The sequence below is a fragment of the Asterias rubens genome, chromosome 12, assembly GCF_902459465.1.
Source record: "Asterias rubens chromosome 12, eAstRub1.3, whole genome shotgun sequence".
Classification (NCBI taxonomy): Eukaryota; Metazoa; Echinodermata; class Asteroidea; order Forcipulatida; family Asteriidae; genus Asterias; species Asterias rubens.
The window spans coordinates 8641081-8668069 of NC_047073.1; the positions used below are offsets into that span (position 1 = coordinate 8641081).

The window sequence follows — 26989 nt, forward strand, 5'->3', positions numbered from 1 at the left end:
GTACTGGGTCACTTTCAACCTCGCTCCAAATATTGAGTCCATCCCAAATAACCAATTTAGGACACACCAAACACAAAGAAAAGCACTTGAGAACGAGAAAAATGTATACGTCAGTAACTGGTACTTTGTACGCTAATTTTGCGTTGCTCTACTGACGACAACCAGTTGTTAAAATTAGGTAAGGAGATGTGTACGTCATAGCGACACACCTCCGTGTTGGACCAATAAGATTTGGACAAATTCCAAGTAAAGGCGTACTTTGCATACGCACTTTTTAGTGGGGGTCAGCATGGTCGTGTACTATGAGTTTCAAAGACCAAATTAATATAATCCACCTGTTCAATCAACAAAAACAACAGGAGACAGACAAATGAAGTTACGCAAATTGTTGACAGATTCTCGTTTTTTTTACCGTAATTCTTTTTTTAGTCATTAAAGCTTCAATCAACATGCCTTCGCTGTCACAAGTCAAAAGGTATTTAAACAAAAAATAGATCGACTGATCGCTCTACTCCCACTGACTGCCAAACAGTAGTGTTTTCCCCCCAAAAATGTACATGAAAGGAAGTTTGGTGACACACATGAGCTTAACTGCCCAACACTCGAGTTTCTGGCCCGCGCGGTGGCGGGCCGCAATTTTTCTTCTTCTGCACATACTGACATCCTCATAATTTTGTCCTTATTGTTTTGTTCTTTTAAGATCGAGTAATTTGATTATAATCAAAATAGCACAATATCGGTGACGCAACGATCGGTGGTGGCTTTTTCCAATTTTCATGTTTCCAGCATTGGAAACATGAAAATTGGAAAAAGCCACTAGAAATTGTAGCCTTAACAAAGGCGTTATTCTTGTTTTCATTTATTTATTTGTCTTTCGTTTGGTTTATTTTCCCTTTGCACTAATGTACGATGGCAGAAACAGAAGAGGCTGAGTGGAGCTTTCTGTTGAGTCTTTTGACATTGAGGCCGCGTGGTTTTCAACACACCGAAATGCCATCAAACTTTGCGGGCTCATCAGCAAACTAATTATTATCTTAAAGATACTATGTCAGAGTTTTGGCCGATTCGACCCACAAATTTTGATTTAAAATTCAATAGGTATTTTGATGGGGGTCGAGAAAGTTACAAGCTTTCTTGAGCCATTGCTCGAAAAAGTCCGCCAATTACTAGTAGCAGTGAAATAAAGTCTTCAAAATTAGTTTTTGTCGGGATCCCGACAACATATCACGTGACCAATTATTAAGTGTTTATAAGAAACGTTTTAAATTTGTGTCATGGTTCCTGACCATTAAAAGTAAAAGTTAAACTTTTTTTCGTTAGAGCGGGTGATACTCTTTGAAACACCATTCACTCAAAAAATCTATTGTTTAATGTCTGGGGCCAAAAATCTGACATAGCATCTTTAATTGAAGAGAACACGTCATAGATGTTTTATGTGTGCTCCTTCCTTGTTTTACAAGACATTCATTAAAAAACTAATTAATAAAAAACAGAAAGGAGGGCCCGAAATCCTAGACATCAGCCGGGCATGTACAGAAGTCATTTCATGGTAGGCCTCACAGCGTCGAGATAAGTGGGATGGTGACACGCCCATAGTGGTCACTTGAGAAGTGTCCATGAAACTGGGCCCAAGCCTACTTTGAAATCACTCTGAAAAAAGTGGGAGTGTTGAGGGTGGAGAAATGGGCGTATACAAACTTCTTCTTTTGGGCCATCCTTCTTCATTTTCAGCCTATTTCCCAATTATTATGAGGGACAGATATTAAGTGAACATAAATCGTTGCTTCATCTTTAAACACATGCATTATTCTCGCAGATCGAAGAGTTAGAGGTATTTGGTCTTTATGCCAACATTGTGGCGTTGGACGAATTGCTTTGAACCCCCCCCCCCCCCCCCCCCTCCTAGAAAATATCGCCCCTCCAAAAAATGCACCGTGTTCATGACGCTGCAGAATCTCGCAGCTCTGCGCAGTGTGTGTGTCTTTTTTGGCCAATCAAGCACGTGCAATGTTATACACACCTACTGGCGCGACTCTGCTATGAATGGAGGTGTACTGTAAACATTATGTGGCGTGTTGTTGCATCATCTGTCCATGTGAATATAAGCACACTTGTGCAGCAGCCGGCCGGTTAAAGACATTTCCATTGACGAGTTGGCGCTGTTGAAAAAATCAATCATCATATAATTGTTGATGCTTTATTCATCACCGATTTTAAAACAACAACCACTCAATTAAGCACCAGAATCTTGTCATCATCATGGCAGCGAATGGAAACCAGTGTCCGGACTCCGAGGAGACCACCTTTCCGGGTTTTGCTACGGCAGCACTCCATGCCGGCCAAGAGCCCGAGCAATGGGCTTCCAACTCCGTAGTGCCTTTGATCAGCTTGTCGACAACTTACAAGCAACATGCGCCGGGGCAACTGGCAGCGGTAAGCTTGGTTATTTTTTTTCACCAAACATCTGGATGTTTTGGGAAATTGTATGTCTCACATGTACGTCGTTTTGTGGTCTATAATTCGGATGACTTGACAGACAGTCATTTTGGTTGAATTACCTTTTGAATCTGTTTCTCAGTGTTGTGTTTATATTTAGCAGAGAAGAGTTAGCAAGCTAAACATTGTGGATATTTTGGTATGATTGATGGTGTGTTGGAAAAGTTTCCGTATGGCGCCACCACTTTTTCATTCGAAATAAAATATGGAAAAGTTTCCGCATGGCGCCACCACTTTTTCATTCGATATGAAATAATATAGTATCTAATTTAGGAAAAGTTTCCGTATGGCGCCACCACTTTTTCATTCGAAATAAAATAATATAGTATCTAATTTACCTGATTGATATATCCCTTTTTGTAAAAATGAGTGAAAAATTGGTGGCGCCATACGGAAAGTTATCCCTAATGGACCTCATTCATATATCCCTTTTTGTAAAAAATGAGTAAAAAAGTGGTGGCGCCATACGGAAAGTTACCCTAAAATAATATAGTATCTAATTTACCTGGTTGATATATCCTTTTTTGTAAAAATGAGTGAAAAAGTGGTGGCGCCACACGGAAAGTTATCCAAAAATAATTACATATACTCGGGCCTTAACAATAATAAAATCAACACTAGGTAGGTACATGTACTACTGCAGTCCGCTGCACACTACAGTACAGGAGTCATGACTACAGGTACATGATGTACAGTGGTGGTGTAAAGCTTATGAGTCAACTTGGTCCCAAGTCAACTCGGTCCCAAGTCAACTCGGTCCCAGTCAACTCGGTCCCAAGTCAACTCGGTCCCAGTCAACTCGGTCCCAAGTCAACTCGGTCCCAAGTCAACTCGGTCCCAGTCAACTCGGTCCCAAGTCAACTCGGTCCCAGTCAACTCGGTCCCAAGTCAACTCGGTTCCAAGTCAACTCGGTATTGACAATAATATTCAGTGCCTTCAATAGCGACCCATTTGTTTCTATGTTCAACATTCACTTTTGAAAATTACCGATTGTGTTGGCCAAAAAAAATGTCTTCAAATGTCTCTTTGCTTTTATTTCAACCAGAGTATTGTTTTCTGTATCATGATGGCTCTCAACAATTAATTAATTGACAAACATTAATAATTGAATCCTCTTTGATTTCTTTTCAAGTAAATTACATTTAAAATTAATTAATATAAAATTAGTACGAACTACATAATAATAATTAAAAACTAAAGAAAGGAAATAATTTTATGTTTGGTTGAATTTCTTGCATTATACTTTGATGACCATTTTAGTCAAAATTTTCACAGAGTTGTTGTTTTTCTGCATGTATTCTGGGATACACCAAGTGAAGAATGCTGACAATCCAAAGATGGGCTGCAGTCGATTTCACGAAACGCTATGATTAATCTTGAGTTGGAACGAACAACTCATTCTAACTTAGGATGGGTTCATCGCGCCGTAACGTCTTAGGATACCGAACTGAAACCATCCCAAGTCCTTAGATTAATCCTAAAGTTCGGAAGAGTTTGGTGAAATCGACGGCTTAAACCCAAACTATAGGGACAACACCTGGTCTTTTATGTCTGTTTCTCCTCATCTCCCAATGTGGTCACCCAAGGTGCTCTCCACTTACAGGTACAGTGCAAGTGCCCTTGAGACAAGACAGATTATCTCCCCTGCCCTTGTTCTTTCATATTGCATAACAGTATTACTCAAGCCTAGAAGATTCATGTACCTGGGATAACCATCTTACACTTGAGCAAAAAGCTGTAACCCCTGAGTAGATTTTCTATTCAAACACAATGGCTAGGGGGTCTGTTCGTTGCACAATGTGCTATTTCCTTCCCTCTGTTAAGGATCCATGCAAAGCTGTTCCTAACAGGCGGTTTTGCATGGCATAGGGGGCCCCCTCGGAAGCTAAAACTATCAGGCCTGACACTTCACTGTGATTGCCTCCATGCTCCCGGGTCATTCCCTTGGTACCCTTGAAATGGTCTTGAAGCAGAAATTGTTAAATTTCCTCATCGGTTGCCCTTTCCCAAGGATGCCTTGGTGCCCTTGCCCTTTTACCAAGGAGAAAATGCCTTGGTGCCCTTGCCCTTTCAAAAACGAAGCATGCATAGTGCAGGCCTGAAATAATAATATACTAAATGAGTGGAGTCTCCATGATGAATGTTGTCACTTTCTATCTGTGGTGCTTTTTGCGGTAGTAACCAATAACTGTTTTGGTTGAACTTGCCATTGGTTAACCACATGCCAGTGACCGAAACAGATATTGGTTACGACCGCCAAAACGCACCCCTGATTGCTAGTTATTTTCAAAATAATGTACCAGTAAATTGAATTAAAGAGCATATCTGTCGTTATGTATTAAAAAAAACGGTGCAACTCAATTTTTAAAAAGAGAAATTTGTACGTAAAAAATGGCTTCCAAAACGGGAGAAAACAAGTCACAAAAACAATTTAATGGTACTTTATTTTGGTTGAGACTTTTCAGAAAAGGCTGAAAATGACCGAATTCCAGAAGCCCTTTTGACTAATTAGTATTCAAACCGAGGTCACACATGAAAAAACGCTGCATATCCCTGCAGATAAAATAACAATGGGGATTAGTGTTCTGCGGGTAGACTGCTCAGACTTTATGAGACAGTTGCTGTGATCAAATGGTACGGGACATCTTTTTTATCCTCCAGATGAGCAAACCCACTGCAAGAAACATTCATTCAAAATTGTGTAATGGTGGTTCGCCATCTCTTCAAGGCACACATTCTGAAATACCCAGTAAACATCTGTGAAAGGCTTCAGCAACATCAACCATCACGCATGCGGCGTTCTTCCTCACACAACCTTCTCACTGAGCATAGGAGCTTATTATTATTATTATTATTATTATTATTTCATTTTATCACAGCATGCAAAAGAAAGATCTGTGTTCACCACAGCGCAGTCAACAGCAGGCGAGGCTGGCAAAAATGAACTTTACATTGAGTGTTCATTTTATGATAAAGTTAATTACATTTATCAATAGTAATCAATAGTAATCAAATGTACAAATACCACGCCCTCAAGGCTTCGGTTACAGAACAGGTGATATTATTGTACATTAATTGATTTTGTTGTTGTTGTTAAAGGGCAATCTAGAACATTATTGATAAAAATGTATCAAATTATTGACACAAAGTTAGAGCTTTGTCACACCATATTACTCTCTGACTCTCATGGTTCTTTATGTATAATATGAGAAAAGCTCGATACAAATAAATGGGTGCATTATAGCAAAATGTCAACACTAATGGTGACAGTGCATTTTTTTCTTTTTTTTGGGGGGGGGGCTGCATTTAGCTAATCCTCTTGTTTAGGGAAGGAGGTTTTGGCATTCAGCTAGTGTAGACGCAAGTCTTTAGTACACATGTTTAACTATTAAAGAACAGGCCCACAGTAATTGTTGTGGTGCCATGTGTTATTCCTGTGGTGCCCTATGCAAAGCTTCTTTTGGTGTTGAGTTATACGGCTCCATTTATTAACCCCAAAAAGATTATACAACTTGACAAGTGGGTCATTTTCCTCATAGCGCGCCCTTTACCTAGAGGAAAATTGCTATGCCCCCTTCAAGAGAGTATTTTAAGGCCTGTAATATTTCTCTGGCTGTGTTTGTGGAATACTTTGCTGTTATTTATAGGTACTTTTTTATTTGGCAGAGGTCGTGGATGTTTACATTCATGTCAAGCTACAAGGTCTGGAGTGCAAGTTGTGAGGGGGTGGGGCTGGGGATGGAACAAATCTGTGGACTTTTGTTATACATGTAATTAGCCATAATAGACTGTAAACTGTGAACGCTCAATGTTACACTGTACATCAACAACGTGTAATTTACGATATTTGTGATATTAGAAATGTGGGAACATATAGGTTTGTTGCTGGCTGGTAGGAAAGTACAGCCCAGTCATAAATTCTACTTGATTACCCTAGGTCAATCTGGTACACACAAGCTTCTCAGTCTGGCACAGTGGCATTTATAAACATTGTTTGTATTGACCGACAATATCTACACCCGTATATATTATTATTTTGTCAAATGGTCATAATAAATTTATTTTCCCTTTTTTTTATGATGTTGGAAACAATTTGTTGCATCAATATTCAATTGCGTTTTGCATGACTTACTCTTAATTATCTGCTTTACCTATTCTGTTGTTTAAAGACAGTAGACACTAGTTGGTAATTGTCAAAGACCAGTCTTCTCACTTGGTGTATCTCAACATGAACATAAAAAAAACCAACCTGTAAAACTTTGAGCTCAATCGGTCGTTGAAGTTGCGAGATAATAATGAAAAAAAACCACCCTTGTCACACGAAAGTTGTGTGCTTTCAGATGCTTGATTTCGAGACCTCAAATTCTAAACTTGAGGTCTCGAAATCAAATTCATGGAAAATTACTTCTTTCTCGAAAACTACGTCACTTCAGAGGGAGCCGTTTCTCGCAATGTTTTATACCATCAACCTTTCCCCATTACTCGTTACCAAATAAGGTTTTATGCTAATCATTATTTTGAGTAATTACCACTGCCTTTAATGTATATTGCAATGGCAAAACTCCTCTTTGTATGAAAAACAGAAGAATGTGAAATTTTCTTGTTACATGTACGTCACACTATGGTTACACATTACCTGTAATTCATGCAGACAAATAAAAATGAAAGTCAGTTGAGCACTGACTGTTCCACTCCACTCCATTTGGCAAGACACAATCAAACCTGTAACACTAGGCCTTGCGCTAAAAAGCTTTGTGATTTATCATTACTAGCCGTTGGCACTGGGCTAGGACCACCTGGCTAGTATACTATGCTTTTTCATTTTATTTGCCCCCAATGAACCATGACTTATTTCATTACACAGTGCGTTTCTTATTAGCTTTAAAACATAATTTGGTACGTATTATAGTGTAGCAACAACAACCAGTTTAATGGTTAGAGAAAGTTACTCACACAAACACCCAAACGAAAAAAGTGATGTTGTATGTATTGCTGCCATCCTACCACGTTGGGCCCTCAAAACTGTACACCACATAATTTTATGTATTTTCCTTGATTGAAACATTTTTACCCACCGTGACCATGCAATAGGCCAAGGAATTACACGGAAGCCACGGAAGCATTGGGGTCGATTTCACCATACATGTAATTTCACAAAGAGTTAGGACTATAGTCCTAACTTAGGACTAGTACCAGGCCGGTATGCTTCGTTTTTGAAAAGAAAAGGACACCGAGGCATGTTTTTCTTCGTAAAAGGCACCCTACATGTATGATGAAAATGCAAATTTGTACTGGATCATTTCGAGGGCACCAAGGCAATGACCAGGGGACGCGGAGGCAATCGCCTTTGTTGCCTCCGTGAAGTATTAGGCCTGTAGTACCAACCCACCCCTGTTCCTCCTAGCCCCAGTCTTACTGTTAGCCTTAGTACCCTTTCAAAAGTGTCCCGTCAAGTTCATTATTTCCCAACAAATGCCCTTTGCAAAATCGAAATTAACTTGACCTTTCAGCATGTTCAGAGAATATACTTCAATCTACAATACAAGCATAATGTACAAGCATGGAGCACACATTGTAGAAAGGGAATGCAGGGCTCCCACATGGTAGTGGGACCATAAAGTGCTTGCCTAGCCTGTACATTCCCCCCCCCCCCCATAGTACAGTTTGAGGGCATTCCAGGGGCGTTGGCTGATTTCCCCTTCACCAATTGGCTGGACAACAAAAGGTCATTCCGTTAGTGAAATGGGGGTGGTGGTTGAATAGATTTCAGAAATCTGCAACGTCCAAGGTACATGACATGTCTAGACAGCTTTTAAGTTGAACTTTGTGGACATACAATAACTAGAAAAAAAGGAATGTTTTTATTCTTGACTTTCAATATACTTTGGCATGGTGTTTTTTTTATGAATTGCTTTGTTGTACCTCCATGACTTGTCTGACTTGTGTAGGATTGATTTGTGGATATGTTTTGTTAATTGTTGGGGAAAAGATATTTTAATTGTGTAAATAAATTACAAATTAGTCATTGTGTTGATAATAAGAGCATCTGAGAGAGATAAGTAATCACATAACTACTAATTTGTATAAACCAATTAACAATAAGGCCTTAAAAAGTATTGTTATCCAGGATTTGTAAAATGATAAAAATTATCATTTATTTAATTTTAATATCTGAAAGCTTACAGATTACAAAGTTCATTCTAGAATTTAAAATTTAAAAAAAAATTGGACAAAGTCATATTCAAGAACACTGAAACTGTAAACAGCTTATTTCAGTTGTTACAACCAAAGTTAAGGAGAGGTGTGTTCTACATGCTGAAAATTGTGAATCGTTCATTCTTGAGATATTGTCGAAACTCTGGAGCAAATATCCCTATTAGGAATACAATCTGAGAAGCATTTCTCAGATTCAAATTTGTCTTCTTTATAAACCACCTTATTTGTAGGTGAAATGTTCTCTGAAAATGCTTTATACTATTGAAATCTGATGTTCGCTTTTAACAAAATAATGTTGTTGCTGCCATTAATTTTAAGAGTGATTATCAAATAACTAAACAAATGCATGCAATAATATTGTACATTTTGTTAACTTCTGACAGGGTTACGAGTATAGCCGTGGTGGTAATCCAACGAGGAAGGTTTTGGAAACATGCATTGCTTCAATAGAGGGCGGCAAATACGGTGAGTTTTTAAGATGTGCATAACTCTGAAATTGCAATTAAGTGTGATGTCACAACACAAATCACTACGGTGAAATTGACAACTCATCTCTCCAAGTGCTTTGTGAAGTCATTTTCAGATCATACATCCAACGAGGGTCCTTTCGTGTCAGATCAACTAATGGGGGCCCGGGTACAGAGGTCACCCTTCAGATTTGGCTGAAATTAATTTCTTATATTCATCTTTTGGCGTAATGAAATATCACTGAAAAATGGAATGGGCAGCTTCATTCCAATGACTAAAAAGTGGAATGGGCAACTTCATTCCAGGACTAAAAAGTGGAATGGGCAACTACATTCCAGGACTAAAAAGTGGAATGGGCAACTTCATTCCAGGACTAAAAAGTGGAATGGGCGACTTCATTCCAGGACTGAAAGGTGGAATGGGCGACTTCATTCCATGACTAAAAAGTGGAATGGGCGACTTCATTCCATGACTAAAAAGTGGAATGGGCAACTTCATTCCATGACTAAAAAGTGGAATGGGCGACTTCATTCCATGACTAAAAAGTGGAATGGGCAACTTCATACCATGACTAAAAAGTGGAATGGGCAACTTCATTCCATGACTAAAAAGTGGAATGGGCAACTTCATTCCAGGACTAAAAAAGTGGAATGGGCAACTTCATTCCAGGACTAAAAAAGTGGAATGGGCAACTTCATTCCAGGATTAAAAAGTGGAATGGGCAACTTCATTCCAACTAATGAAAAGTGTCCTACTCAGCTTCATTCCATTACTAACTGCTTTATCACTTCTGTCTCCTCCAGGGTTGGCGTTCGCCTCCGGTCTGGCAGCAACCACAGCGATCAGCCAGATGCTCAAAGTTGGAGACAGTATCATCTGTATGGATGACCTGTACGGTGGTACCAACCGCTTCTTCAACCGTATCTTAGTCAATTCTGGCATCAAGGTCAAGATGGTAGACGCTTGCGATGTATCACGTATTGAGGCTGCCATTGACGCTACTACCAAGGTACAGTATGTTGACATTATGCAATACATGCTAATCGGCCCGATATGCTAGCTTGTGCATTCGGTGAATCCTTGGTGTACACGAGGCCATAATTAGTGTAAAAGCTAAAATGAAACTTTTTTTTTTGTAAATCTGTTTTATAATTCAGCCTCGCGGCTACAACGAGCAGATTTGAATAAGCTAGTAATAATGAAATACTTTTTCTGCAGATGATCTGGATTGAGACCCCGACAAATCCGACATTGAAGCTTGTTGATATTGAAGCTGTCTGTAAGGTTGCTCATCTTCATGACATCTTTGTGGTGACAGATAACACGTTTGCCTCACCGTATTTCCAGGTAAGCTTACCTTAAAAGCATTGTAAAAAGATCATTCGTTTCTGTATTAAGTCCAGTTCATACTTTATGCGTATGCGAAGCGAATTTGACGTGATTTGACTTCACAACCCTCCTTTCGCAGCGATATTTGCAAGTGAGTAGTGAGAAGTGACTTTCATGCTTCCTCACTCGAAACAAATTGCAACACCATATGGTTACTCAACACCCAACCTGCTGACCTCTGACTCTGAGGAAATCCGATATGTATAAGGGAATCCTAAAACCAAGCTTACTCCAACAGAACCAGCCTGGTCTGATTGTGATGAGAAAGGGTGAATGGCATGACATGGAAATTGGCAACGAAGACCTTTAGTTCTTGGAACCGTTTAATTGATTTAAAGGCAGTGGACACTATTGGTAATTACTCAAAATAATTTTTAACGTTAAACCTTACTTGTTAACGAGTAATGGGGAGAGGTTGATGGTATAAAACATTGTGAGCAACGGCTCCCTCTGAAGTGAAGAAGTTTTCGAGAAAGAAGTATTTTTCCACGAATTTGATTTTGAGACCTCAGATTTAGAATTTGAGGTCTCGAAATCAGGCATCTTAAAGCACACAACTTCGTGTGACAAGGGTGTTTTTTCTTTCATAGTTATCTCGCAACGACCAATTAGCTCACATTTTCACAAGTTTGTTATTTTATGCATTTGTTGAGATACACCAAGTGAGAAGACTGGTCTTTGACAATTACCAATAGTGTCCAGTGTCTTTAATCCTATGGTAACGTTTTTTAAATATCGCAGAAAATCTGGAGCAATTATGTCCCTGCAGGAAGAATAATCCCTAATAGGAATACACAATCTGATAAATGTTAGTAACAGTAATGCTTACAGATTCAATTTTTTGGGCCATGATTTTTTACATTTAATAACCATATTACTTTGAAGAGAAATGTTTCTCAAGAAACCTATCAAAAGCTACTGTAGGCTTCTAACCGAATGTTTTTGTTGCCATTAATTTTAAGAGTGATTACAAAACGTTTACCCTCCCTTGAAAGGCTTCTGAGGTGGCTATGGTCGGACTGCCGAAAAGGCCTACTCTACAATGCTGTCACGACTGTCAACAACCATAGCCAAAGTCACTAATTTTGTAAATCTCTTTGGAACATCGCCCTCTAGACTTTGGAGCGGATACAGTGGCTATGGCTGGACCGCTGAAAAAAGCCTACTCTTCAATGCTGTCACGGCTATCAATAACCATAGCTGTGGTAGCTAAAGTCACTAAATATTGTTAAATCTCTTTTGAACAGCGCCCTCTAGATTTTGGAGCAGATATCGTGTACCACTCTGCAACAAAGTACGTTAACGGTCACAGCGACGTCGTGATGGGCTTGATAGCTACTAACAGGGAAGACATCAAGGACAAGTTGCATTTCATCCAGTATGGTAAGGAATGGTTTTGTTGTTAGGCTTTTTTCTCAAAAAAATATTAGTTTATTAAATCTATCCAAATTTGTTTGCACAGAATTTTATCCATGGGTGGTTTTCTTTTAAATGCAGTGGACACTCAAAATAATTATTGGCATAAAAACTTACTTGGTAACGAGCAATGGAGAGAGGTTGATGGTATAAAATATTGTGAGAAACGGCTCCCTCTGAAATAATATAGTTTACGAGAAAGAAGTAATTTTCCACGAATTTGATTTTTAGACCTCAGAATTAGATTTTGAGGTCTCAAAATCAAGCATTTGAAAGCACACAACTTCGTGAAAATTTGAGCTCAATCGGTCATCGAACTTGCGAGATAATAATGAAAGATAATAATGAAAGAAAAAATACCCTTGTCACAAGAAGTTGTGTGCGTTTAGATAGTTGATTTCGAGACCTCAAGTTCTAAACTTGAGGTCTCGAAATCAAATTCGTGGAAAATAACTTCTTTCTCGAAAACTATGGCACTTCAGAGGGAGCCATTTCTTACAATGTTTTATACCATCAACCTCTCCCCATTACTCATCACCAAGAAAGTTTTTACGCTAATAATTATTTTGAGTCATTACCAATAGTGTCCACTGCCTTTAAGTGTAGCAGTTGCAGTACCAGTGCTCAACACAAGTGTGCTGGGTTGTTTAAATGGTTTACGTCAATTTCATGAAAGTTATGTACGTTCTAAGAGCTTGATGATTCTGTATGTGTTATAATTTTGTTCAGTGATTTCCTTTGACTATGTAAGAATGATCTTTATATAATAGAATATGCATACATATTGTGCAAATAGTCTGGGGTCTTTAGTATATTTAACATAGAATGGTTAACATTATAAAAATTGACATACAATATTTGACGCACAATAGTTGATATACAATATTTGACAAACACTTTTTGAAGTACAATATTGGACATACAATATTTGATGCACAATATTTGGCGCACAATATTTGACATACAATACTTGACATACAATACTTGACATAAAATATTTGAGATACAATAATTATTTGACATATACAATATTTGACATAAAGTATTCGCTAACAATACTTGACATACAATAATTGACATAAAATACATTTTGACTTGCAATAGTTGACATTTTTCCGTTTGCATTTTTTTTTTTCTTGCAGCATCTGGAGGAGTCCCGTCGCCCTTTGATTGTTTCCTTGTCAATCGTGGAATCAAGACGTTGCATGTCCGTATGCGCACACACGAGAAGAACGCATTCGCAGTCGCTAGGGCTCTGGAGGCTAATCCGAGGGTAGTGAAAGTGACATACCCAGGTATGTAGTAATCTAGAATAGAGAAAGAGCTTGGGTAGGCAGGTCAGTGGGTTAAGGTGCATGTCCCACTCTTAACCTCAAAAATTGCAAAAACTATCTCTGAAATGAAAATTCAGAAGAAGAAAAAAAATGAATTTGTTCAGATACATACAACAAAGAAATAAAGAAGACACACTGAAAAAGGAACGAAGTTATTTAATAATGAAAATATCAACCACTTCAAAATTTAATAGGGCTTAAAAAGCGTACAGTGGTTAGCTTTAAAAAATAAAAATAAAAACAGTGTACTGTACACTTAAGAAAAGATCTTACTTGGGCAGGATTCGGCAGGCTCCAAGGCTAGTGATTTAAGCATTGGACTAGGGCTCGATGCCTAAGCAGAAAAATTGCTTAACAATTGTCTGATAAGCAGAAATGAGCAGGATACCTGTCACAGATTGCACATGTGACATGGTAACTTGGCTGGTAACCTCCTTCTGGTAAGAATAATTTTGTTGTGCTTAGCTAGTTTTTTGTAAACTCTTGACCAGACAAGCCTTAATTAGAATTAAATCATCTAATGATTGGTTTTGTGTAATCTTGCCTCGTACTGTATCAAGTTTTAAAACACAACATGCCTATTTGAAATTTTAATAGGTGGGACATGTGGTGCTTTTCCTGGCTGGCCCAGATATATTTAAGCTTTGCTGTTTTTATTGTACATTTGCTTACAAGGTAATGTATTGTGTTGTATGTCCGAATTTAGCCTTTATTTAAATGTTGCTGTTTGTTTGTAGCTGCTGGGCACCTCTCAAAAACAGTTGTTTACTGTGAGGTCTCCCTAGGGTAAAGAATAAATAAATAAATAAATGAATAATCATTTATAAATAAATGACAGTTAACAATATCTTTTTGTTTGTATTCTAAACTGTATTTTTGCTTTTTAGCTGAATGTTAATATGAAAAACTGTCTGTCATCGTTTTGAGATTTTTTAATGGTAAAACGCCATATTAAGAATACACATTATCATAATTATTATTATTATTAATATTTTTATTATTCCCACCCCCTTCGCAATCCAGGTCTGCCGTCCCACCCCCAGCATGAAGTTGCCAAGAAGCAAATGAGAGGCTTCAGCGGAATGGTAACCTTTCGGATCAAAGGAGGTCTAGTGCAGGCCCAAGACTTCTTCAAGTACATCAAGGTCTTCACCCTGGCAGAGAGCCTGGGTGGCTTCGAGAGTCTTGCTGAACTGCCGTAAGTTTATGTACATGGCCTTTCTCGCTCACAATTTTGTTTTCTTCATTTTTACCATTTCATGTGGATCATTACAACTACCTGAGTGCTATTATCTCTAGGGACTTAAAGGCACTGGACACTATTGGTAATTGGACAAAATAAATGTTAGCATAAAAACTTACTTGTTAGCAATCAATAGAGAGATGTTGAGAGAACATTGTGAGAAACGGCTCCCTCTGAAGTAACATAGTTTTTGAGAAAGAATTTATTTCTCATCAAAATATTTGAATTTGATGTTGTGACCTCAGAATTTGATTGTGAGGTCTCAAATTTACGCATCTGAAAGCACACTACTTTGTGTGACACGGGTGTTTTTTCTTCCATTATTATCTCGCAATTTTGATGACCAATTGAGTTCAAATTTTCACAGGTTTGTTATTTTGTGCATATGGTGAGATACACCAAGTGAGAAGACTGGTCTATGACAAATACTGAAGGTGTCCAGTGTCTTTAAGCTGGAAAACACATGTTTATAAAGTCACATCCAAAGCCACTAGACTCAACAGATTTATTATTAGAGTAGTTAAAACTAAAAACCCTAACACCTAGCTACTATTATTATAATTATTATTACAACATTGTGTTTGCTACCAGGGCCGTCATGACGCATGCTTCAGTCCCTCCAGCTCAGCGTATAGAACTAGGTATAGATGACACCCTCATCAGACTCTCTGTAGGTATTGAGGACATGGAAGATCTCGTTAACGACGTCAACCAAGCCCTAAAAAATGCTGTAAGTCATTATTATTCTGGTTTATTTAGAAACAGTTAAAATCATGCATCAAGGGTTTCAGGTCAATGGGTTAAGAAGATTTTATGTAAAATCTTTGGCTGTGTTCTGTTGTAAGCCTGGGCGAATAGTGTCGAAGTCTCGACTATTGATTGCTTTAGTCGAGTCGCAACTACCATTATTCAACTACTTGATTAATCCTGCAGACTACTACAAAAATAGTCGCGACTTCCTGCATGGTGAACCAATAGTGTCGCTCACGCCTATTCACGACAACATAATTTACTTACAAACTCAATCAGACATCAGTGACATAATCCGTCAATATTACAATATTGCGCCTGCGACAAACAGTATTTCGCAATTCATCGTGGGAATTAATTAAAAATTAGTCCCGACTAGTGCGGAAGTTGCAACTATTTGAGACATGACCAATCGAGAAGTAAAAAACTATTTGAGACATGACCAATCGAGAAGTAAAAAACTACACTAGTCGCCCAGGCTTACTGTTGTAATATTTGGGTTGATGTGGCTAGCTGCTAAAAGCCGCCTTTACATGCCGGGATGCCTGCGGTAAAAAAAAAAATGTAGTCTCCTCCTCAGCTTCAGCTGCTAGCAAGGGTAATAATAAGCACCCCCCCCCCCCCAGATTATTAATATTATTATTAATATTTACCATGAACTTGATATTGTCTTTTGCAGGTTCCGGACTCCTTGCTGTGAAAGGGAAATTGCCATACTTCAAAACAGGTTGTTCCATAACTGCCGGCGATTTCTCTACATCAGCATTAAACAATAATACCAAGGACCATTTACATAGTGCTACAGAGCACTTCACTTCACTCTGGGATGAAAGGTAGGCGTTTGCCAACCGATTGAGTCTGTTCACATGCGTGAATGAAATTAGCATATTTCATTAGGAAAAGGCTAATAGACCCTTCCAATAAAATATGTAAACTGCACATCAAGCGAGTGCACACAAGCTTGTATACGCCTGCAACCTTGGACCTCCTATTGTCCCTCTTTTAAAAACTTTTTTGGCAACAGCTCCCATTAGTTTTGTACACGTTTTCCAACCGTGGACCTTTCCCGAACCGTGGACCCTATTGTCCTCTTTTGTTATAGGTCTTCTGTTTGAATGTGTATACCTACTCACAAAAGGGACAATCGTGCATTTTTGTATGGAGGTTACGGTGGTGTGATGCAAACTTATTTGTGGGACTGCCTAACGCACAACTTCATGGCGTTTGCCAACTAAAGGGCCGGTCCCACTGCAACGATAACGATCACGACGCAAAGAGAACACGTTCTATTGGTTGAATTGCACCACGCAGAATACGCACACGCTCATTCAACAAATAGAATGCGTTCTCTTGGCATCGTTATCGTTCTCTTTATCGATGCAGTGGGACCAGGCCTTGAAGGCCGGTTTATAGTCGGTTGTGGGATGGTCAGTCGGAAATCTTGCACATCACAATGGAAATCTTGCACACTATCCTAAGACTGAGGCCTAAAAACTGTGTCTTTTCATGATCGCGCGTCAAGATTTCCATCGCGCAACCATCGCGCGACCGACTATAAACCGGCCTTTATTCAGTGTCTGTATGCATGAGTGATTGTAATTAGTATATTCCTCCACAAGGCCTATTTGGCCCACATCCCTTAATAGGGATGTCACATACAGGGTGTTCATTGACAGTTTGAATTTATTATCAGAAATATTTTTAACCAAATTCTGAAACCTATAGCACTTCATTTGTTTTTTATCAAAATGAAGAGAGAGAATAAGTAGAAAGTTATTAGATAACAAATAAATAGAAGTATTGGACAATGGACACACTGTATGAAGTATTGATATTGGAGTTGATCCTACTTTTCAAAATGTACATCTTGAAAAGCTTGGAGTTTGTGTCAATGAAGGAGGTGGAACTAAAAAGTATACAATCATATATATTTTTTAAAAGTTTTCCTATTTATCCTTAATGTAATTGTTTCTCCTCTTTTATCTCTTTTATTTTTGAATTTTCTTCTTTAAGAAAGTATCCCTTGAAATTAACTTAAAAGAAAGAACAAGTGAATTTGTTCTCTACTTTATTTTTTGGAAGCGCCGTATTTAATGGAATTGTTGTTTTTGATTAGATTCAGTACACTGGGCTCAAGTTTCTTGTGTTGTCAGATAGTGGGTTTTGAGTCCTTTAACGTAGTGGTGTAGCAGGAGAGTCTTTCACTTCATTAAGGCAAATTGGGTAAAAGTTTTGTCTGAAATCGCCCTCTTTTTAATTCAACTTCCTTCAGCCCAATTCAAGTTTACAGTGGGGGACAAAATCCATGTTGATAGTGGTATTTATTCTCTAACCTCTGAAATGTTCAATGTTTTAGAAACACTAAACACAGTAACCACTGAACACAGTAAGACCAGTCTATTGTATTTTGGGTTCATATCTATATATCTGATTTGTTTTTATTACTTTAGAAAAAAACGTATTTTTGAGGCTTATCAATTCGTATTATATGCTTCCATACTCTGAACTTTTTTAAAGTTTGGGTCATTTGGAATACACTTGACATCAGACTTGCTATCCTAACAATGATTGTGTATTTGGGTTTGAAGTATATTTAGTTTCGTCACAACTTTTTCCAATTCGGTAAGTTATCAACATAAAACTTCTTACACCAATTCAAAGATATTGACAAAATAGGGACCCAGTCAACATTAAGGTCAGATAGCTCAGTTGGTATGCATGACGCGGGAAACGTTAATCCGGAGGTCCTAGGTTCAAATCCTGCTCTTGTTCAATTTTCTTTGTTCCACCCCAACAATGTTGTGAAACATTATGTTGAGGCTTACCAAGTTGCATTTAAAACAACCCCTGCAGCTGCATTATATATTGTGAAATAATCTTATACGCGGTTAATACAATGTACACTGTGTGTATAAACTATTGCAATGTCATTGTGTATAAAATAGTATAAAATATGTGTACGGGTTTGTCCGTTTTCAATCTGCAATTTTTTCAATTTATGAAGATACTAACTTCATGAACATTTATACATACTATGCTATAGATAGTTCCCAGAGGAACGCCATTTTTACGGCCATTTGAGGTTTTGGTTTTGAGCTGCGTCACAAGCGGAAAATGAATTACGGACCAACGCTAGTTTACTCAAACTCTCACGCATGGCATGCTGTAGATGCAAGCAACACAGACAGTTTGTAGCCGTGAAGATGGCCGACCTGATGACCTCAAGTGGGAACTATCTTAAAGGCACCTTTATATTAAAGGTTAAACTTTATAATGTTGAATTGATGTACATTTCTGTCTGACAACAACTATGGAGCTCTTGAGGTGCCATTTAACTTTTGTAGATCCTTGGGTAATTTTATCTCAAGATAACAATATCCTGAAAGATGGCAAGCCAAGAACTCTGTAGGCAACAGAATTTAATTACTTCATTTTTACGTGAAAAGCTGTCACAGATGTACTCACACTGAAAACAATAATAGTTATGAATGTAAACTTATCTTGGTACTATTTCACTTCGGGAATGTTAATAAAGGGAGTCATGCTGTGTTCTTGAAATACATTTTTCCAAGTCTCATTTGTAACAGTTTGTTAATTATCTTAGAAAATGTTTAAAAAGCCTAGGGGGAAGTGCTAGCTAACGAGAATCTTTTAAAAGCCAAATATCAGAAACTATAGCTCTCTACTTAATTTTCCTTCTAATTTGTTCAACAGTGCGACCATGTGATTCGCATTGATTTTTGTTAAAACATCTTGGACGGTATGGATTTAAAAAATAAAACACCACAACATCGGGATAAGTGGATAGCTGACACGCCCCTAGGGTTTAATAAAACATCAAAATTACTACAATACAATTAAGAGCTTAAAATAGTCTAATAGGTTAACAATTTCAAATGGGGGGGGGGGGGGCATGTGGCTTGTCCTGATAAACCAGTAGTTATCAAACATTATACCAATTTGGACTATTGTTCAAATAGCACCAGCACAACTGATTAATTACTAGCCAATAATTGAACTAATAAACCAGTAGTTATCAAACATTACACTAACTTGGACCATTGTTCAAATAGCACCAGCACAATGGATTGTTTACTAGCCAATAATTGAACTAATAAACCAGTAGTTATCAAACATTACACTAACTTAGACCATTGTTCAAATAGCACCAGCCCAATGGATTGTTTGCCAGCCAATAATTGAACTGATAAACCAGTAGTTATCAAACATTACTTGTGTAAACATAGGCGTACAACCCAAGGTAGCAAGGGGATAACTGCTCTCCCAATATCTGGTGAAACAGCGAGGCAAACTTTGGCATAGCATGAAGAAAAATACGACAGAGAAAGCATAAACAAAAATTGTTCGCCTGGTGTTGGAAATTAATAATTTTTCTCCGTGGTGAAATTTTGAGGTAGCCAATCCTGCTGTCTCCCTTGACCGAAGCACCCTCATAAGCCCACGAGTGTAAACATTGTTTGAAGCCATTGGACACTTTCTGAACAGAACACAAATTAAAAGTTCACAGATTTACAAATAACTTACAGGGTTTACAGAAGGTAATGGTGAAAGACTTCCCTTGAAATAGTATTCCATGAAATGCTTTACTTTTTGAGAAAACATTAAATCAATTCTCGATATCGAGAACAACAGATTTGTTTAAACACAAGTCATGACATGGCGAAATGTGCAGAAACAAGGGTGCTCCCGATATTTTCTTCCAACTCCGATGACCGATTGAGCCTCAATTTTCACAGGTTTGTTATTTTATATTATAAGTTGTCATACACGAAGTGTGGGCCTTTGGACAATACTGTTTACCGATGTTGTGCGATTGCTTTAATATACCATTACATGGATGTGCCCCCCTGGAACTTATCAATACTTGATACTACAACATGGAGGTTCTATTTCTCCCTCCATGATACTAAGTACTTGACTGCAGATACTGATAAGAGGTTCATGCAAGGGATTCTTCTTGAAACGAGTGAAGATAGGACTTTCAATGTAAAGTGCACTTCTTTTGAACTGTTACAATTTTTTTTTTGCTTTCTTTGGGGGCTAGCTGACATCAAGACAAAAGGGTCTTCGCATCAAAGAAGTACTCTCCAAGACTGGGCCCTGCCCTGCTGATGTTTCTCAGATGATCCCCTAGTTCCTTGATGAGAAGGATTTGGTCTTGAAGAAAGTCCCCAAGAAAGCTTTCAAACTGCAATAAAAAAAATTAAACGTATTTCAATGCGCTTTACATTCGTAGCCTGGTCATGGGGCCAATAACAATACTTAAATCTAGCTCAGCTCCCAGGGAAGTATACCGCCCCGGGCTGACATGGTGCTCAAAAGGCTTTTTCCATTCACAATATCAACCTCTACCCTTGCAGGTACCCATTTATACCCCCCTGGATGAAGAGAAGCAATTTATTTCAGCATCTCGCTCGAGGACACAAGTGTCATGACCAGGATTCGAACCATGCTCTGATGACTTAACCACTGAATTCAGTGCTCTGAACCACTTAGCCATGGATTTTTTTTGTCCAGAATTACTTTTATCATCGAAGCTATCAATGGATGGTATTACGAAATCTACACAAAGTAAAACAAAACGCCACTCTACCTGAGCATCCTTGTTGGCAACAGCAACGTTGACCAGCTCCAAGAGAGCTTTGTTGACCTCCTTCTCAAGGACCAGTGCAACTTCAAATGCTTTTTGACCAGTGGAAAAGTCATGATTCAAAGACTATACCAGAAAACGGTAAAGGTGAAAACATTGGTTACGGTGAGATTCATAGTTGCATAAAAGGCTGTATTTTCTCTAAAACGTAGGGTTATAGATTGGTTTTCGCCAATGTAATAAAGCTGATTTTCAAGGCCATTTATTGGGGAGGTTTTAACAGAAATTCCCTATCCTAGACAATCGGAGCATACTGATTGAAATTTTAAGTGATCAACCACCCTACTGAAAATGATCAGAGCATGCTGATCGAAACCCTGAGAACCAACACTGTGCTACCCCAAACCACACCAGGGCCCTATTTCAAAGAGCTGCTAAGCACAACAAAATTGATTAGCATGAAATTTCTTCCTTGATAAAAACAGTATTACCAACCAAATTTCCATTTGTTGCATTTTGCTTGTTACTGGTATTCAGCTGTTGTTTGCTCATCCTGAAAATCATGTGGAAATTTGGTTGGTAATCCTATTTTATCGAGGCAGAAATTTCATGCTAAGCAAATCTTTGTGCTTAGCAGCTCTATGAAATTTGGCCCTGCTCATTACTCCTTATGTTATTGTTGAGCGAAGGCTTCGGTGCAGTGTTGATAATTTTGTTTTGAGAGAGAGAGAGAAATTACCTTAATGTCTTGAAGGTAAATCTTACCACCTCTTTGGTTTTGGTAGACCATCAAGCTACTTGCCACATCTTTCTTTTTGTCGGAGAGTTTCTGGCAGTAACTTTTGAAGCCTGGAAGAGCTACATCTGATCGATCAAAATGGTAAGCCTGGGGTGTGAATAGACATTGCTGTAAAAGCTCTCCAAAACAAAGTTTTTTTAATTTTTTTATTTAGGAAATATTTTATTTACAACCTTGTCAAACAATCAAAATGAATCTTTAAGGCCGGTTTATAGTCGGTCGCGCGATGGTCGCGCGACGGAAATCTTGCGCGCAATCCTAAGACTGAGGCCTAAAAACCGTGTCTTTTTATGATCGCGCGTCAAGATTTCCGACGCCCGACCATCGCGCGACCGACTATAACTCGGCCTTTATGAAGCAACTTTGTTAATCAAAACAAAGAAATGAATATTCATGGAACAAAGGTCCCCACAAAGTTTTCTTTGTAATTAAACTGGGTCCCTTCGTTGAGTATTCTTTAGAAACAGGAATAATATTAATAAAACAGTAAAGCAAGTCCTGAAAACTTTGGGTGCAGCCATGAGATTGAGAGTGACAGTATAGAGACAAATCATTAACAAGTCTGTAAAAAAAATTGTAAAAATGAGTGACAAAGTGATGGCAGGATACAGGATATTCCATTTTCATAATCTCATAAAGTTAAAACCATAACCATGATGTAGTAAACGCAAGCACAAAAACTTTAAAAAGGGAACAGAAAAATCTTGCCTAGCAGCAGAAACATTTTATCACCGTTCCATTAAAAGGTTTGTGGCTAGTGGGGGCGATAGTCTACTACAAAGTGGAAAGAAAACTGCTATGCCTAATTAGTACCACGGGGGAGCCTTATAGTTTCTAATTCTAGAAGTACCTAATTAGTAACAAGCAGTATTTTATGCTAATGAATTTTGCTGGGCCCTGTGTTTATGTGTACATAGTTAGTAAATAGTATGTCCCCCAGTTCTGTTGCGCTACACACTCCACTGGGATGCGTTCAATTTTCAACCAGGCATAAAGGCTTACTAGTTGTTGTGTATCCACATAACATAACATAAATTGGTCCAATCCACTCGTTACGGAGTGGATTGGACCAATTTATGGGGCTAGCTAGTTGCGTAGCAAACACTGGTTATTTGAAGGCTATCCTTTCAACAGCAGGTGCACGCGTGTCGTCTGCATACACCTCCCTCTCTGCACAAAACCCCAAACGGCACACCACAACAAAACTTACCATTCCTAAGTAAACGTATGACCCCTGCAGTTGCATATGAATTTGCTTATTGATACCTGACTCACAGTCTCGAGGGAAGTTCTGCCTAACTTCGGGTACCGGTGCAGAAGCCATTTTTAAGAGAGTAAGGCACCCTACAACAAGTTAGTTTTTCTAGTCCGATCGGCACGAGTTACTCACAAAAGAAGACCCAAGAAGACACGTGCCAGAGCGCCACCAAGCGACACTTTAAAACTTTGTATAGGCCCCTTGTTACTGCCCCAAAGAGACTGCGTGCGTTTTGCGGCTGCCGGTCACTGGTCGCCAAGTCAACTGAAACAGTTATTGGTTATTGATCGCCAAAACGAACCACAGGATAGATCTCCTTCAAGCTACCGTAGAGAAATGACATATTACAATTGATGGACACTGTGGAAAAATTCCATGTATTTACGGTCGAAATTTTACGGAATTCTCAGCACGTATCATTAAAAAAATATATATTAAAAACGACCGTTGATTGTCTTGTTATCATTAATTCGCTTGACATCAACTGCCAAGCACATCTCGCAAAAGTAGGGGCCTACAATACACTAGAGGACATGGAGTCCCGCTTCTACATCTCTCACCGCAGTAACCGAGTAACTATAGTGAAAGTTCATTCCAAATGGCATTGGCAGTCATTGCTGCCCGATAATTAAAGGTTCGGTACTATTGCGATCTTAAGATTGGACATTCTCTCTATCATCACTGAAAGTTGGCTAACTTGAGGTGCACGTGACACAGCTAGACCGTGCATTGGCAAACACGCCCCTGATTACGTAATTTTATCAGAAACCCCGGAGAGATCGAGTCGGCGGGTGGCATCTTGTTCTCAAAAGGGGTTTGAAGCACGGAGAATGAAACGGAATCGTTTTCGTTTGAACTCATGGATCTTTCTGTGTTTTCAAAAGGCAAGCTACCACTCAGATATCGAACTGCGTATAGCAAAACAAATTGCTCATTCAGCGAATTTGCCAGGCTAATACAGGGCCTACAAGTTCGGTTTAAAATTCCTCTATCCGTACCCATGTCAAGAAACAGGTCACGGAGGTTAGTATAAATAATACTAACCTCTGAGACATGGTAAGATAAAAAAAAACGTTCATAATACATACAAGTTCTGTTTTAAAAATCCTGTACCCATCCCTCATGTCCAGAAACAGGTCTCGGAGGTTAGTACATACACTAACTTCTGAGACCTGGTAATTAAATACAAAAATCTCATGCATATTACAAGTTCTGTTCTAAAATTAGATCCATCCCATGTCAAGAAACAGGTCCTGGAGGTTAGTACGTGTACTATATAACCTCTGAGACATGGTAATTTAAAGACAGTGGACACTATTGGTAATGGGAGACTTTCTGGGACGATAGAGGGCAGCAGACTTACCGGGTAAATCCATTGTTCTCAGAATTATGCGCATGTTCAGAACTACGTAAACAATGGAAATTTACCCGGTATGTCTGCTGCCACCTAGCGTTGGAAAGTCTCCTATTGTCAAAGACTAGTCTTTACAGTTGGTGTACCTCAACATGCATAAAATAACAAACCTGTTGTTCGCTTTCTGATGCTTGATTTCGAGACCTCAAATTCTAAACTTGAGGTCTCGGGAAATCAAACTTGTGGGAAAATTACTTCTTTCTCGAAAACTACGTCACTTCAGAGGGAGCTGTTTCTCACAATGTTTTATACTGTCAACCTCTCCGTATTACTGGTAATCAAGAAAGGTTTCATGATGAAAATTATTTTGAGTAATTACCAATAGTGTCCACTGCCTTTAAAAAAAGATCTTTCATAATACACACACGTTTTGTTTTAAAATTCCTATATCCATTGCCACAGGACAAGAAACAGGTTTCAGAGGTTATACTAACCTATGAGACCTGGTAATTTAAAAAATTAACCTTTCAATGTAAATACAAGTTCTGGTTTAAAATTATTATATCCATCCCCTTGTCAAGAAACAGGTCCTGGAAGTTAGAACATAATTATATCTAAAACCTCTGAGACTTGTTATTAAAAAAAATCTCACTAATACAAGTTCTGTTGTAAAATTCCTATATCAATCCCCATGTCCAGAAACAGGTCCTGGGGATACATAAATATACCCTCCCCCCCCCAAAAAAAATGTTCTTATTCAAAAGATTTTGAGGGCATACACATTGTGATAATCAGAATGACGTATGAATTTTGCCCTATTATTTTGCCCTGTGTATTTTGGCGCCCTCAATTCCCAAAATGCAGCGTTTAGATTGGTGCATGCCACCGCCATGACCTCCATAACTGCAACTGCAAGAAAACTCAACAGCTGACACGGAAGCGTTTTATCAACAGTGTACTTTAAAGTGAAGGTACACGTTTGGTAATTACTCAAAACAAATATTAACTGAAAAACTTACTTGGTGACGAGCATTGGGGAGCTTTTGGTAGTATACAACATTGTGGGAAACAACTCCCTCTGAAGTAACGTAGCGTTTGAGAAAGAGGTAATTTATCTCTAAAATTTCTCTCTTTCATCATTTTCTCGCAACTCCGAGGACCAATCGAGCTCAAATTTTCACAGGTTTGTTATTTTATGCTTATGATGGGATAGACCAAGTGAGGACACTGGTCTTTGACAATTACCAAACGTGTACCTTCCCTTTAAAGGCGCTCGACACGTTTGGTAATTAGTACCAATATTCTCAAGTGGTGTATAGGCCTATCCCAACAGGCATAAAGCATGGATATAGAATTAGCATAAAGTAACAAACCCGTGTAAAAATGTTGGCTTAATTTGTCATCGAATTTGCAAGAGAACAATGGAAGAACAAAACACACTTGTTGCATTACTGTACTTTCAGATGCTTATTTTACCTGAAATTACCTCTTTCTCAAAAACTATACGTTTACTTCAGAGGGAACCGTTCTTCATTGTTGTATATACCATGGTGGAAGTGTATACAATCAACAGCTCTCTAGGATCTTGATCGTTACAAAGTATATTAGTTTTTATGTTAACAATCATTTTGGGTAATTACCAGTAGCGGTCCAGTGCCTTTAATAAAGGAATTGTGGTAGGCCCAACATCGGGTAACTAGCATACAAACTGAGTAAGGACAGTCAGCTTGGCTCAGTGGTTTCTGTCCCCTTATCCATCCTGTGGACGGATATACACAGATACAGAGATACTCGGAAACTCAAATTATCGGTACATAATTTTTGTTTACCAAAATGAAAAGACCGTAATAAATCAAACACATAAACATGCATGGGCGAGGCCAAAATTTGACCGATTGGTACCATCCATCTGAGGTGGCAATAAGTTTCTTCCTCCATGGGCCCATGGACTAAATAATACGGGAAGGATCGAAAGTCATTTATAGGATACCTCCTTTGTTTCCCGGTATGTTTGCATGCTTCGCATTCGTAGAGGTTCAATAACCAGTCACACGTCACATCCATTGATTAACACAAACAGCTGCTTTCTTACATTCTGAAAAGAAAAACCCAAGTTAAGGAAGAGATGACGACAATTACCCCCTTCTAAGTTGTGAAGGTTAGGGTTTTATCGATCCAGATTCATGAGATGAGATCAAGACCTGCTTGAAGATTTTCCTCAAGGTGGGTTAAATTTGAATGTAACTTTAATAGTGACAGAGAGGGAAGTTGATAAAACGATAAGGAACAGGATTCGACACTATGGCAAAAGAATGTGGACACAACCCGGCCATGAGCAGGAAAACTGATTTCCTTTATTAGTGTGAGAATCTTGATGACCCGATGTGGGAAAGACTACGAGGTCAATTCCCAGTTCTCTGGAGTAGTCACAGTCTGTTTTTGCAGCACGCGACTTTTTATCTCCAATCCATTGTGGAAGTGCAGAGGGTCAAGCGCGGGTTCTCATGTACTGTTGTGCAATCTAATGAGTGACTTGAAGCGAAGGTTAACCAAAGCGACGCGCGCACATGTCGCATTGGATGTGTGATATGCAGCAGTTTCTCCCGTCCATCAAGATAAATCTTAACACCACCATAGCCTAACGCTAACACATT

At 38.6% G+C, this 26989-nt stretch overlaps 2 protein-coding genes across 2 annotated transcripts; one reads left to right on the forward strand and one right to left on the reverse strand.

Annotated features, from left to right (window-relative positions):
• Positions 1–2071: 2071 nt before the first annotated feature.
• LOC117297955 (cystathionine gamma-lyase-like) lies at positions 2072–16032 on the forward strand. Its single transcript, XM_033781152.1, has 9 exons — positions 2072–2433; positions 9097–9178; positions 9985–10190; positions 10400–10528; positions 11818–11953; positions 13129–13281; positions 14344–14518; positions 15155–15293; positions 15993–16032. Exons 1-9 carry the CDS (start codon positions 2260–2262, stop codon positions 16011–16013), a joined length of 1215 nt encoding a protein of 404 aa, XP_033637043.1. The 5' UTR covers positions 2072–2259; the 3' UTR covers positions 16014–16032.
• Positions 16033–20084: 4052 nt separating this feature from the next.
• On the reverse strand, positions 20085–23118 carry LOC117297956 (soma ferritin-like). Its single transcript, XM_033781154.1, has 4 exons — positions 22934–23118; positions 21664–21810; positions 20928–21050; positions 20085–20522 (listed from the first exon to the last, which is right to left on the reverse strand). Exons 1-4 carry the CDS (start codon positions 23045–23047, stop codon positions 20385–20387), a joined length of 522 nt encoding a protein of 173 aa, XP_033637045.1. The 5' UTR covers positions 23048–23118; the 3' UTR covers positions 20085–20384.
• Between the last annotated feature and the right edge of the window lie 3871 nt (positions 23119–26989).

Bases quoted from the DNA above. Each gene is read 5' to 3' on its own strand.
- LOC117297956 (XM_033781154.1), bottom strand. From the start codon at position 23,047: ATGGCTTCTGCACCGGTACCCGAAGTTAGGCAGAACTTCCCTCGAGAC. The intron at 21,811-22,933 runs GTAAGTTTTGTT...TTCACACCCCAG, and splicing joins CATACGTTTACTTAGGAATG to GCTTACCATTTTGATCGATC. The intron at 21,051-21,663 runs GTAATTTCTCTC...TTTCTGGTATAG, and splicing joins TTTACCTTCAAGACATTAAG to TCTTTGAATCATGACTTTTC.
- LOC117297955 (XM_033781152.1), top strand. From the start codon at position 2,260: ATGGCAGCGAATGGAAACCAGTGTCCGGACTCCGAGGAGACCACCTTT. The intron at 11,954-13,128 runs GTAAGGAATGGT...TTTTTCTTGCAG, and splicing joins GTTGCATTTCATCCAGTATG to CATCTGGAGGAGTCCCGTCG. The intron at 13,282-14,343 runs GTATGTAGTAAT...TTCGCAATCCAG, and splicing joins AGTGAAAGTGACATACCCAG to GTCTGCCGTCCCACCCCCAG.